The 13,127-nt window shown below is 36.5% G+C and overlaps 1 protein-coding gene across 4 annotated transcripts in view; it reads right to left on the bottom strand.

Annotated features, from left to right (window-relative positions):
• The window catches only part of DNAJB6 (DnaJ heat shock protein family (Hsp40) member B6), a 63,408-nt gene that overhangs the window by 26,483 nt on the left and 23,798 nt on the right, over nt 1-13,127 (bottom strand). For all 4 annotated transcript variants that reach the window (XM_062568840.1, XM_062568839.1, XM_062568842.1 and 1 more), the window contains 3 exons: nt 9,996-10,127; nt 8,932-9,073; nt 6,680-6,750 (listed from right to left, as the gene is read on the bottom strand). In XM_062568840.1, the coding sequence (XP_062424824.1) occupies nt 6,680-6,750; nt 8,932-9,073; nt 9,996-10,127 (345 nt within the window). The remainder of the gene's footprint in view (nt 1-6,679; nt 6,751-8,931; nt 9,074-9,995; nt 10,128-13,127) is intronic.

Genomic DNA, 13,127 nt, shown 5'->3' with positions numbered 1-13,127 from the left:
CTCCCATATGACTTCCACTCTCAGCACCTATACATCCTGAAGTGGATTCTTTGGGGCAACAGCAATCTTTGAGGTAATATCTGTACCTTAGCTGCATGTGTTGTCTACTCTCTGCCCAACTACCCTGCTTCCAAACCCACTCCCAACAGCCACAAAAGTGACTGTACACAACCACAACCATCCCTCAAATTTCTTCATCACAAAAAGATACCAAAAGCCTCAAAAACACAAGAGGATATGGCATTATGCATTCATATTATATGCAGATGCATCAAGGATGGGAAGGGAGGGAAGAAATAAGAACACAAAGTCATGCTGAAAGACAGACTACGAACATGAATGAAGGCCTGAGTAACACTGAGCCATATGTTGCATCTTGATCCCAGGCTTCCAAGTTTCAGTTATTTACTGCATATGGCCCAAACACTCAAAACATCTTTCAGAGAACATAGTCTTGAAGACCCAGAGAGCTGGGAAACCCTTTCTTGGCAGGTTCTCCCAACAGTTAGTCACTCATGTGTTAAAAACATATGTTTATCTTCTCATAGCATTTGTCTACCTTACACAAATGTTTAGACTCTTCTTCTAAGACAATCTTTAATATCCCCAGTTTTATCTTACTGATGTACGTATTTCTTTAGAATGAAAATTGGAACTTGGCACATAGCCTGAAGGTTGCAGAAGCACCTCCTTTTCCTGCAGCAGCCGAGAAACAAGCCTCTGCAATAGCACAGAGGATTTGCCAGCTAGGAGTGGGTAGGGTGAACAGAAGATAACAAGCATTTGTCCATTGCTTCTGGATTCACTGTGGTAACTCTTGGTCAGGTTTTCTTGATCAGAAAGGCAAAGGCTAAACAAGGAAAAAGGCCTGGGGATTTATGTCAACAGTGCAAAAGAGGCTATGATGGTTTCCTGCTTCTCCCTTATTGGTTTCATGCTCTTCAGGTTACACTGGGAAGCAGCAACATACAGTCTCAAGGATGTTAAGATCTGCCTTTATTCTTGGGGCTAAAACACACAAACCCAGAAAACATTAAATGTCACTGGAGGTTATTTAATGAAAGGAGTGCCTCGGTAGTTGTTCTAGTTTCTAACTTAGAAGGTTCATCTTCTATCAGTTTGGACTCACTTGGGACCAAAATCAGACTGGGAAGCCAGGAAGTTCATGAACACTACTCACACCTGCAAAAATACCAGCTGCATCCAAAACAGCTTAATGTGCATTCCCACAGCTCTCCACTGCTCTCCTGAGCATTCAGCTCATACTTTGTATTGCAGAGTTTGATACTCCCTTTCTTTACCAAAACTCTTTCAGTATAATAGGGAGCTGACCAGATCTCCTAGTAGTAAGAAATGTGTACACAGAGATTAGCAGATTTATTCTGGGAGGTGCCCAAATGACTAGTGTAACAGGGCATGTCCAAGTAAATCAAATACCAATGTACCTTCTGATCAAAGGCAGTGTTAATAAGTAGAACTTAGCCAAAGTCCTTCAAAGCCCAAACGTCTAGCCCTAGGACTGTAGCAAGAGACTGGAGGGAAGACAGCTTTGGCAATTTGATTTATTTCCATTTTCCTCCAGAAATGCTTCCACAGAGAAGTCTGGAGCAGCCTGAAAACTATCCAAAGTCTAACTCTCTTTAGAAGAGGGACAGACTGATATTAACAAATGAAATCTTTACCTATCAAGAAGCCATCTCTATTGCCAAGATAAATATTGCAACAGGATGACAAATTTTTAGTTTCTGTAAGAATTTGTGCTGTTCATTCATAGCTCTAAGATACACATACTATCACATCCAAATTACTGCATGCATCTTGGACACAGTAAGCACAAGGGATACAGTATTCATGTCGCTTTCGACTTCCACCAACTGTGAGCTGGATACTTAACCCAGCACTAAGTCTACCATAACATAAAGTTAGTTTTCAGAAAAGTTTCAACAAGTTTGAAACAGCAGTCAGTTCACATAAAAAAGTGTTGTGGCTCATCATGCTAATTCTTTTTTTTTAATTTAATAGCAGTATCCCAAAAAAGGCACTTAATGCCTTCTGAATTCATTGTCTACATGGCAGAGCACAGGCCAGCCTCTTCCCCCCACAACATTTCAAGCAGTGTAATGGGGTCAATCAACCGCACTGATCAATTCTAGTACAGGCCTTTTTTCCCCAAAGCTAAGGCAGATCAAACAGCAGATCCATTGTAATTAAAAATTTAAATATATAGTTTATATTACTAACAACGTAAATCTACTTGGTTCCAGCAGTAATGGAATGTGAGGACAACCTCAATGTCTCAGCTGAGAAATAAGAAGTTTTTCACTTGGACAATCAGTTTAAGCCAAGTAATAACTGGAAGAGAACCAAATATGTTTGTTTAGTACTACCTAAAGCAACTTTTTGTTTACAATTCAGTTACAAAGCTAACAAGATCGGGGGAACAGATACTTTTCTTCCATTAAAGTAAATTTCAGAGTTATAGCTGACTGAGAGGTTACTGATGTCCACATTATAACTATCTTGTGATAAAATAATGACTTAAAATAAGCCTAAATACTAGAACATCCAAGCATCAGGACCAAGGGGACAGGTTTTCCAAAAACACTTTTGAAAGGTTTTGACTAAAAGAATTCTAGTATTAAGTTAAAATAAAGTATTATGTTAATATTGAGTGTTTTTGAAAACTCTGACCATAAGCATCCTATAGCTATAGCACATCAATTTTACAATGCAAACATCTTGGAGGTTGACACCATCAGTTTATGGTCACAGACAGAACTAAGGCAAAGTAGGAAACAAGCTCAGTCTGTCAAACAGAATAGAAGCAGATTCAGGAACAGAATTCGAGACTCTAAAAATCTAACTTTCCTCATCACTAGACAATTCCATAGATGGTCTGAAACACAGAAGCACAACTAAATACAACACAGACTAACTGCCACTTGTATCTGAAGCTGAGGCAGGCAAGCAAATGAAAAAGCCAAACACACTAACAGAGCAGTGCCAAACACTTAGGCTTATTTGAAGTCATTTTAAAGTCTTTTATAAGCCTTGTTTTCAGCATCCTAAGACTCAGTCCATCACAAAGTTGATAGTATATGTCTTCCAAGTGTTAGGTACACCTTCTCTGCAGAGCAGCTTTGTCATACACCATGAAACAATGTCTACAATTCTCACCAGATCGGGTATTGTAAAAACAGAACCGAAATAACTAGAGCAGTTTTAAGAAGTCTGAAACATTCTAAAGCACAACCTAAATTTCTTCAGTAAAGCATTTATACTAGTGAAAAAAGTAGATGCCATGTAACCCAAAAAACAACTTATTTTCTAATGCACTGCATTGAAATTATTGTAATGCACAAGAAACCAGAAAGAGTTTGCACCAAGAAAAAGCACTACAAAGTTACTGTATTCTATCAATAAACTTTGAAGTGGAACATGATAGAGGTCTGAACAAAAGTGACCTAGTGGTTTCAAGGACTCCATCTCAGTTTTTCCAGATCACTGGAGGAAGTCGAATCTAAAGTGGATGGTGTCCCAAACATTCAAAATTAAACTCTCTTTCCTGCAGTAAGAAATGGTAGTTTCAAACGGTACTTGTTTTTGAAAGCTCTCATCCCACTGCACATTTGATGCAGTCATCTGCTAGAATCAGAAATCTTTTCTATCAGTATTTTGAGCTATTTATGGCAAAAGTGGAAGTTTAAGGAAATCTGTTGTCCTAGATGATCCATTACTCCTGTTAAGTCAGTTCTGTATATGCATGCTAAACATGTATCAGTAAGAAACTAAGCAAAAGTTTTCAGAGCAACCCAGTTAAGTGTATTTTCCCAAGAAACGAAACTCATTTCAGCAGCAAAATTAAGAAAGTTTGAACATCGAATTAAAAAAAAAAAAATCTAGAAGAGGAAGAATTTATATTAGATCAATCAAAAATTGGAAATGACAGTTCAATAGTTTACCTGGATCAAGACCAAATATTTATCCTGTTCATCTGCCAGCCTATTCAAATGCCAGAGTCTAGGTATCTGCTTACTACTGCAGAAATCTTTACTTCAGTACTGCCGACTCATTTCTTCCAGTCTATTTCTATGTTTTACCAGCTTCTCTTTCTGCCAGGGAAGTGCAATGCTGACATTTAATGCTGCATTTTGTCTAGCTCGGACAGTATCAGCCTCAGAAATCTGAAGACAGAATAGAGACCATCCAAAACACTGCATCTTCACTGATTTTACAGTGTTAAAGAATTTCATTATCAGCCCCTTGAACGAATGGTTTGTATCTAGATTATAGTGAGGGAAGGCCCACATGTTTCTGGGTAAGAAGATCAAAATCAAACATGTGGGTACAGATTTGCCCCTGGTAGCTGTGCTACCATAATCACATTCTTAACTTGAGCTAGTTAAGAAATTGTTAACCTAGAGAAGATAAACAGATTAAAATGGAAGGTAAACCTTGGTAGTTCAGCACAAAAATCTACAGGGGTCTATGAGAAGGAATTCAAAACTCAGCCCCAGATTGTCCTTATTTGAGTTGGTTTATCAGTTTAGGAGCACAGTGCCTCCTATAAATCTATGTAAATTAACATTTTTCATAACTCAAGACATCACAACAAAGCCAGATTTTAAAATAAACTGTTTAGTTATTACCTGGATCAAGAAGAAACATACATGGGGAAGCCAAAAACACCAAACCCCAAGAAACACTGACAAACCCCCCACTGTTTAGAGTTTCTAGCCCATGTTTGTGCTTCTGCACCAAAAATGCAACATTGAAGTAACAGGAAATCTGCAAAACTTAAAAAGGTGCGTAACTTCTGCTGTCCCAAAGTTGACAAAGTATCTATTTATTCCTTCTCCTACCGCTGCTGTTTTGGTTGGCTCTACAAAAATGACACTAATGGCAGAAGGAACCATTTCAGATATACTAATGTTACTAGGAATATGAATTCTATTGTAGCAAACTGTTAGAGGCATGTTCTTGGGTTAAGTTATCCAGTACGATAAACATAAGCAACTCTTTTTTTGCTGTATTTAATAATTGATGCATTTGTTAGTACAAAACAGATGGTGCTCAGCAGAAGGCATTAACCGACCATTTGAAAACACTTTTTTTTTCCTTTTTGAACAGTTAGCTAGCCTAAAGAATTCAGTGAAGGCCAGATGTTCAAAGCTGGTGCACAGATAAAACTGCACATCTGTGATTTACACATGAAAGTATCCAAGGCCTGGTATGTGTTCACATGTGGCAATATTATTTGCATGCTTTGTCTATGACCTAACAGACTACAGAAATCAAGTAATTCCTTTCACTAAACTTTGAAAACCTGGTCTTATCTATAAATCAACACTTTGCTTTACTCCATTTAATGTAAAAATTGCATTCACCCATCTTTTTATTTTTGGTTAACGAATAAAAAGAATAAGACAGTTTAGCAAGATATTTCAGCTAGCTTTCACTTTCATTTTGTATAAATCTTCTCTAAAGCCATCGTATTCATTCCCAATATAAGTTAAAAAAAATTACCATTCAGAAATTTGTATTAAATGTTTTCTTGGGTGTTTATGCCCATTACAGATTACTTTCAAAAGGATCTCAGAACTTACAGCTTCAGAGATTTATTTTTTAATGTGAAGAATTACTCTTGGCCCAGACCGGAAAAAAAAAAGTACATATTAATGCAACAGATGAAATTAGAAAGTAAGTCTCTGAATGCTCCTTAAAAATAGATGCTTCAAATATAGGTTTGGAAAAGAAATTAAAAACTATGTTTTCACTCATATTGAAGAAATCTGCAAAGAATAAAAGCCCTCATCCTTAAGCTTGCAGAAAAAGGCGGTGGGAGGAAGAAAAAAAAAACACAACAGGGGGAGGAAAGGGGAGAAGAAAAAAAAAGGAAAAAAAAAAAAAAGCACTCTTTTCCCAAGATGCCCAAATCACACACAGACACAAGAAGGTTACCAATGCCATTCATGAAAGAATGCACCACAAACATCAGCATTTATTCATTTTGAATTTCTTTTTTAGCAAATGACAAAAGATCCAGCTCACTGGCTTCACTTTTGTTTACCTTTTGCTTACATTACACATTTAAACATTTGTCAAAACTTACTAAGTTGTCTGCATTCATGCACAACTAGAAAACATCCTTAATTTATTTAAACCAGAAATGCATTACCAGAAATGTATTAACATTGTTCACTACTAAATATTTAAAAAAATGTTGAAATTATTAAAAATGTTATCCTGTAAATGTTAACTTCACAGCAGACTTAAACTACTAATTGGCTCACATTCAAACAAATTGGAGAAAAAAGCAAGATTCATGCTAGTGTTAGTGTACATCTTGCCCTAGCACTACTGAAGGATCATGGTTCACCTTGGATCATATATAATAAAAAGAAAAGTGCATACAGAAATTTACAACAATTTTAAGGACAAAAAATGGTCCTATCGATGTGGTCCCAACAATTAACTCAAAAGTCTATGACAAATACAAGCTCCAGTGAGCTATTTATACTACTTAAGATTAAGTACGGATATACAGAAAGTTGAGTTCGTTTGAAATCTTCAAAAAATGTTCCTGTCAATCCTCAAATGGTGGCTGTTATAGCTTAAAATTTCTGTTAAATGCGTGCGTTGAATTACTTGTTATCCAAGGGTAGCAGCTGCTCCTTACCATTTATTGTTAGCGACCTTAACTGGCCATCTTCTTCAACTTCTACTCTCTCTTGTCCATTCTCAACAATTCTGTAAGACAAAAAAAAGAAAACACAATTAGATATTTTAAAGCACCGTAAGTAGCCTTAAAACATGCACCAGAGGCAGATTCTTAGACAATTAAGTTTAATGCCATATCTGGAGTACTGACTGCTTAATGCAACTGTAGCTGACAAGCTTTTGTACTTAACAGTGCAAAAGCTGTAACTAGCAACCATCTGCACTCCCTCATTGATTCTGCTCATTCATAGTAAAAAATTGCTTTACAAAGTTTGAATCCTCCAGTTACAGCTGTCACTTCATACATGGTCACAGTTGCAGAAACACCATTCACTGTCATCTAGAACTAAATATCTTTTGATGGATTTAGAGTGTACAATCTTGATATTGCATTTAGTATCTGCCCTATTTGTTAAATGTATAATATTATAGATCCAGTCACAAGTTTGGATGACATAAGGCACACAAATCAGTCTTTAATCCACTTTTAATTTGAGCAAAACAATTAATTTGGAAACACACTGTATGCCAAGTTTATGAGCAGCATGTACTAGACAGAATTTAAGCATCTCTGACTAGAAGTAATGATCACTAAAGTTTTTCTCTTTGATTTTTTATTTTAAAATACAATCACAAAACACAGATCAGTTTTGACAGCAACACACTTGTAGAACACATGAAAAAGATTTACTAATGAAAAGATGATGCAAATTTAAATAATTTTTAAATGATTTAACTTATGCCTAAACTTTAGAAAGACAGAATATCCTAGAACTCTTCCCTCATCACGCAGGGGAAGAAACCACATAAATAGATACAGATTTTTCCAAAGATGAGACCTACTCAGCAGAATACAACCCTACTAAAAATAGGGGGAATAGCTTCTTGCCAGAAGGAAAATGTCACTCAGAGATTACTGGGTATACTTGGATAGAAATATTCTATGCACTTAGTTACCTTGTGGGCAGACACCTGCAACGTAACAGCTTGTCCTAGACAGACATTTCTAGGAAGGCACATTTGTTAGCTACATTTCTTGCCCTCCTCCTCCTTTTTTTTTTTTTTTTTTTTATAAAGGCCTTATACTTTGACAGTATACCAAGAGTAGCCTGTTTTAACCACATTACTACACATTAAAAAAAAAGAAAAGAAAGAAAAACTACACTACATTGCCTTATCTTTTCTTTTGTGTAGTCTTTTTTCACGCTCCCTCAGATGGTGCAATTCCTTAAAAAGGGGACAGTCCACATTTTTAAACAGAATACACTGACAGAAAAATGCCATGATAATGGTCAAGATGACAGAAAAATGCCATGATAATGGTCAAGATGACAGTATATCTCCAGTACAGTCAGACACACAGAAGAACCTTGCACTTTAAAGTATAGGATACAAGTTACCAAAGAATTGGTTCTCCCTTGCTTTTCTACTTTAATTAAGTTCTGGAAATTGTGTTTAATTACTTGTTCAGTATTCCTAAAACTTACCCAGAGTGTTCCATAGGTTACCCTATCGCAAACTAACATTTGGGTTCCCTCATCACCAGCACGAAGTAGTCAGAATGTGGGCTGTGTCTAGTACTTGAAAACACATTTTCCAGTAAGCAGGAAAATACTCCCCAAAGCACGCTTCAGCTGCTTGTTTCACTTAACAGATGAAACAGAATTACTTATCGCACAAAACACCAGCTTCACTAAAACACTGCATTGGAAAGTACACCAGAGCAGAAGGTTAGGGAAGTGTTTCAAGCTTCATAATGTCTAAAAAATAGAAACGCTTCTCAATGCCCAGTTAATAACTTCATGGCCAACAGAAAACAAGCACACCAGAAGCCCAAGTTTACCTGGTGGATAGTTGTCAGGGACAGTGATAAAGAAATGAATCACTAGACTGAACGTTCTGAAGGCCTGGGAAGAGCTCCGCTGCCACTTGCTTCTCAAGTAGCTACTAAATTGCTGCCTTCAATTTTTATCAGGGCAATTCTTACACATCTTGGCCCTTCTCAACTGTCAGGAGTTTAGAAAAACTATCTTCAAAATTTAATGCAAATCAGCAACAAGAACCAGAGAATCCAAAAGTATCTTCTCTACTGCCTTTTTTTTTTTAATTCAGAGAAATCCAAATTGTGTGATAATCACAGCATCAAAAGTAAAAACATATACAGATACATTTATATTTATAGTTTCATAAGCACATACTTAGATGGCTTACCTCTTCGTAGTAATTTTTCTGCCATTAACTATTTTAGTTGAAGTTGATACTGATTTGAAGTTACCCATCCCACTGCCACCAAATGACGTAGAGGAGAACGAAGTGAGGCCTCCATGTCCCAATGGACCAAACGAAGTAAAACCTATTGGGGAAAAAAGTTGACATGAAAGGTATTTGACCGAAGACACGTATACTTGCATGACTGAGATCCACATTTATCAGCTGCTTGATGCTTCAGGATGTCCTTGTTGGTTGTGTCAACACGGCACCACTAAGCATTCGTGAGAGAATAAAACATATTCCTCCAGTCTCATTTAGTTCTCCCATATGGACCCACAGTTCAGGTTCCTGATGCACAGCCGTGTCCAAAAAAGCTCCTCACCTTCCTTGAAAAGGCATCCAAGCCTGTCAGTTAAACTCAGTCATTAAATCAAAGTAGAAAGTTTAATAAGTCTGATACCTTTTTCTCTCCTCTCCCTTCCCACCCATTTCACCATAAATTTTGGGATGCTTTGAGTGAGCAGACAGAACAAGTTTTGTACCAATAGCATCCCAACTAAAACCCAAAGTCTTAATGCTTCAAAGAATGCTGGCTACTGGCAACTCTCACTGACTTCTGAGATACAACGTTAAGCTTCAACATTCCAGCTGAGTACCCCAGAACTGACACTAAGTAATACTACCGGTTTTAAACACAGGTTTCCCTGCTGTATTTTCAGGACCTTAAACTAAGGTCATCATATCAACATCGAAAGGCAAACAGATCAAAAACAGCTCTAAAGCATAGAGAAATTGTAGCACCAAAAGTTAAGAGCACAATAAATTCTACTTTTCAGAGGTTTGTTTACTTTTCAGGAACTTTCAGGTATCCTAAACACTGTAACTGAGTGTTAGGTGTTCTGCTTACTCTGAAGAACTTCTTAGAGAGCAGTTTTAATTCAAAAATAGCCTCAAAATCTGCTGAATTAAGAAGGCAACTTAAAAAAAAAAAAAAAAAAAAAAAGGTTATCAGAGATTCCCTGTGAACATGTAACGCATTCATTGTGAAATTTTGTAATATTTACCTGTGTCAAATGAAGAAAAACCACTTCCAAAAGCAGGGAATCCACCAAAGGCAGAGAAAAAAGATCCACCACCTCTGCTTCTGCTTCCCCTTGGACCTCGTCTGCCCCCAAAAAAGTCCTCAAAAGGATCTTCTACAAAACAGAAAAAAAATACATTTAAGAGGGTAATCTTACCAACTAATTGCCATATATAATAATTACGGGTTCTTCAATAAAAGAAAAAGTCCCTGTTAAGATTATCAGGTAGTTATTATCAGATAAGTTTACCAACTTCCTCTGCAATATTTGATGCAATTAAGCTAAGCAGTCCACTAAAAAGGCAATTCCTATGCTCCTTTTAGACTAAGTTCTGTCTCCCTCTTAGGTCTCCAAATAATTTTAAAAAGTAGTTGATTTCCTTATTTTAGCTGTTCACTATTAAAAACTGTAAATAGTGAAAGAAACTCTTGTTCATTTATCAATGTAATAGAAGCCATAAGAACTGCACAAATACAGTGCATAGTACACTACAGCATTACACTACAGCATAACAGACTACAGGTACGGTAAAAAAATATTTTAAGATAACCATGTCCAAACAGTTAGCATTTGAGAGATTTAAAACTTTTTCGAGGCATCTAGAGGCAAAGGGAAGTCTTCCCAGATGTAGAATGAAAAGTAGCACTGCAGACAAACTCCAAGTATTTGAATCTAACAAATCTGCTCTCGCACTCAGGCACCCAAACTTTCTGGCTTGTTTCTATTCAAGACTTATTGTGGACCAACACAATGAAAAGCAACTTCCAGATCTGCTCTATTAATCAAGTGAAATATAAAGAGCAGTCAGGGACTAATGACTCAATCTTAAAGTGATCAAGAGATCATTTATTTTAACATAGCCATATTAGGTACCTCAAACACATACTCTGGTGTACCATCAGGTAACAGAGGAGGTTTGTTCACTCTAACTCAAAGCAGCGTATGGGCCCTACTGAGCTGAAAGGTTAGGCAGGAGGAGGGGAAATATTATTTTATTCATGACGCTTTTCTCTACTTCAAATTCAAGTATAACACTTATGTTATTCAGAACAGCACCAGTTATCCATTCCATTTCTCAACAGGACAACAAACATCTCTTTCTAAATATACACATACACAATATCCATGTTTTAAGAGTAATAAAAATTTCCTAAATAAGCTCTTAAAATAGAGTGAAATACAGAATTGCAATCGTGTAACAGATACTCAATAAAACATAAAACAGTTATGTTAAATCCAGAAGTTTGAGCTTCGTAACTACTCTTTCCACCAATCCAAACTTTCCCAGAACCAGTGCAGTACAGTACTAGACGATTTTTACGAAGTTTTCCACATGTGAATAATGAAAAATGCAGAAACCGTAGAGAGCAATAATATAAACATGTAAGCAAGGTAAAACTTTACTGTAGAAACTTTTAGAACTACAAATTGACAGAGTAAATGTCGAAAAGTATTTAGTCCACCTTCATTACCACTGCAAAAATGCAAGCTGATCTACAATAAATCACCAACCTAACACAGTAGTGACATTAATAAAACAAACAAGCTGAGAACAAACAGATTTTAGCTACCATTTAAGTTTCAGGCTACAAGTGATTTCTTAACATAAATGATATGTTGTAACATATTGATGCTAAACAAAGAGAGCCTCTGGGGTCCAAACACATACTCCCACCAATGAAGCTGTAAAAGGCTGGCAAAAAAATGTAGCTATTGTTATTCAGTAAAACAAGAGAGGAACAAACTTTATCTTGCATACAGTCAAAGAGCAAATATTACAGTCTTTTCTTCCTCAGTTTTTCTTCAGATCCTTATGTTTTTTATTTTTTAAAAGCAGAACAAGATCATCTTCAATATAAAAGATGACCTGTTTCTATCTTTAAAATAAAACAAAACCAAATCTTGGCACAGAAATATAGGAATCTACCACAAAAATTAATATTTCCAAAGCAATCACTATATCATAAAAAAGAGGGTTTTGTTGTGTGGGTTTTTTTTTCCTTTAAGACTAGCATATTAACTATCAAGTAAAACCACTGCAGTTAGTAGCTATGTAGTTCAATTTATTCTTGCCAGAGTGACTCATTAGTTAGTTATGAAGGTCATTCACTCACGTATACAAACGGTCTATATTACATTACTCCCACTGTTAAGCTTTCTATTTATAGTCCAATTTTTCTTCAGTTACCTGACTTTAAAGTAAAAACAAAACAATCCACAAGGTAAGCTATGAGGTTATAAACCTCCACACTGTCAGCCTATTCTACATGTCAATCTTTCTTTCTCTGTGTACACAACAGCAGCAGAAACGCAAAGGTTTTTAAGAGAGGATCACAGTATCTCCCAGAGACCCTGCTATTAAGTGGGCTTCTAAATGAAAGATTAACTTCTCCAACGCTTACCGATACAAAGATCTAACCTAGACTGGGACATGCCTTATTAGACTTTGGCAACCTTATACACCAAAGTAGTCAATACGCCACTTTAGCAAGTGTTCTAGCCTTGGCAGACTTCTGTTTGCAACCCTTCCACACAAGAGCTAATAATCCTCCAACACTATTCCAGTAATCCTCTCTCAAAAAATAAAGATAACCACTCCTGCAGTTGACTAAAGAATCTAATGTGGCCACTGCAAGACCAGGGTTTTTCAAGGCTGGGAAGTTGAGCAGAGCTTTCCTAAGGGAATATTCCCTCTTCTTATGACTATGCTTACAGTCATCCAGGTATAGTATGCAAAAGAGTGCCAAAAAACTGAGGGGAGGAGGCAGTAAAAGGGGTTCTGCTCTGTCACTTGTTATATCCACCACCAAATACACACTAGCATAGCAACCTACAACCTCTGAGACCTTACTTATGCTTTTAGTCCATAAATCAGGGTGATGAATAGTACAACTCCACAAAACAATAACATTTCAGTTTGGTAGGTCTATTTTTCCGATTCAGCAGAGCCTTTTCATGCTTGATAATCTTTTCACATAGATGTTTTTTCCAGAATGGTTTCAAAGAAATTAATATCACAATATCAATTATTTATTATGACCCCCTAATTGTTTTACTGGATGTTCGAAGCAGTACAAAACTTTGGCTAAAAAAGGGTGTGGAGGGGAAATACTG

This window comes from Rhea pennata, chromosome 2, assembly GCF_028389875.1.
Source record: "Rhea pennata isolate bPtePen1 chromosome 2, bPtePen1.pri, whole genome shotgun sequence".
NCBI classification, from domain to species: Eukaryota; Metazoa; Chordata; class Aves; order Rheiformes; family Rheidae; genus Rhea; species Rhea pennata.
The sequence above is the reverse complement of the archived record's forward strand: the minus strand, read 5'-3'. Positions and strand labels throughout refer to the sequence as shown.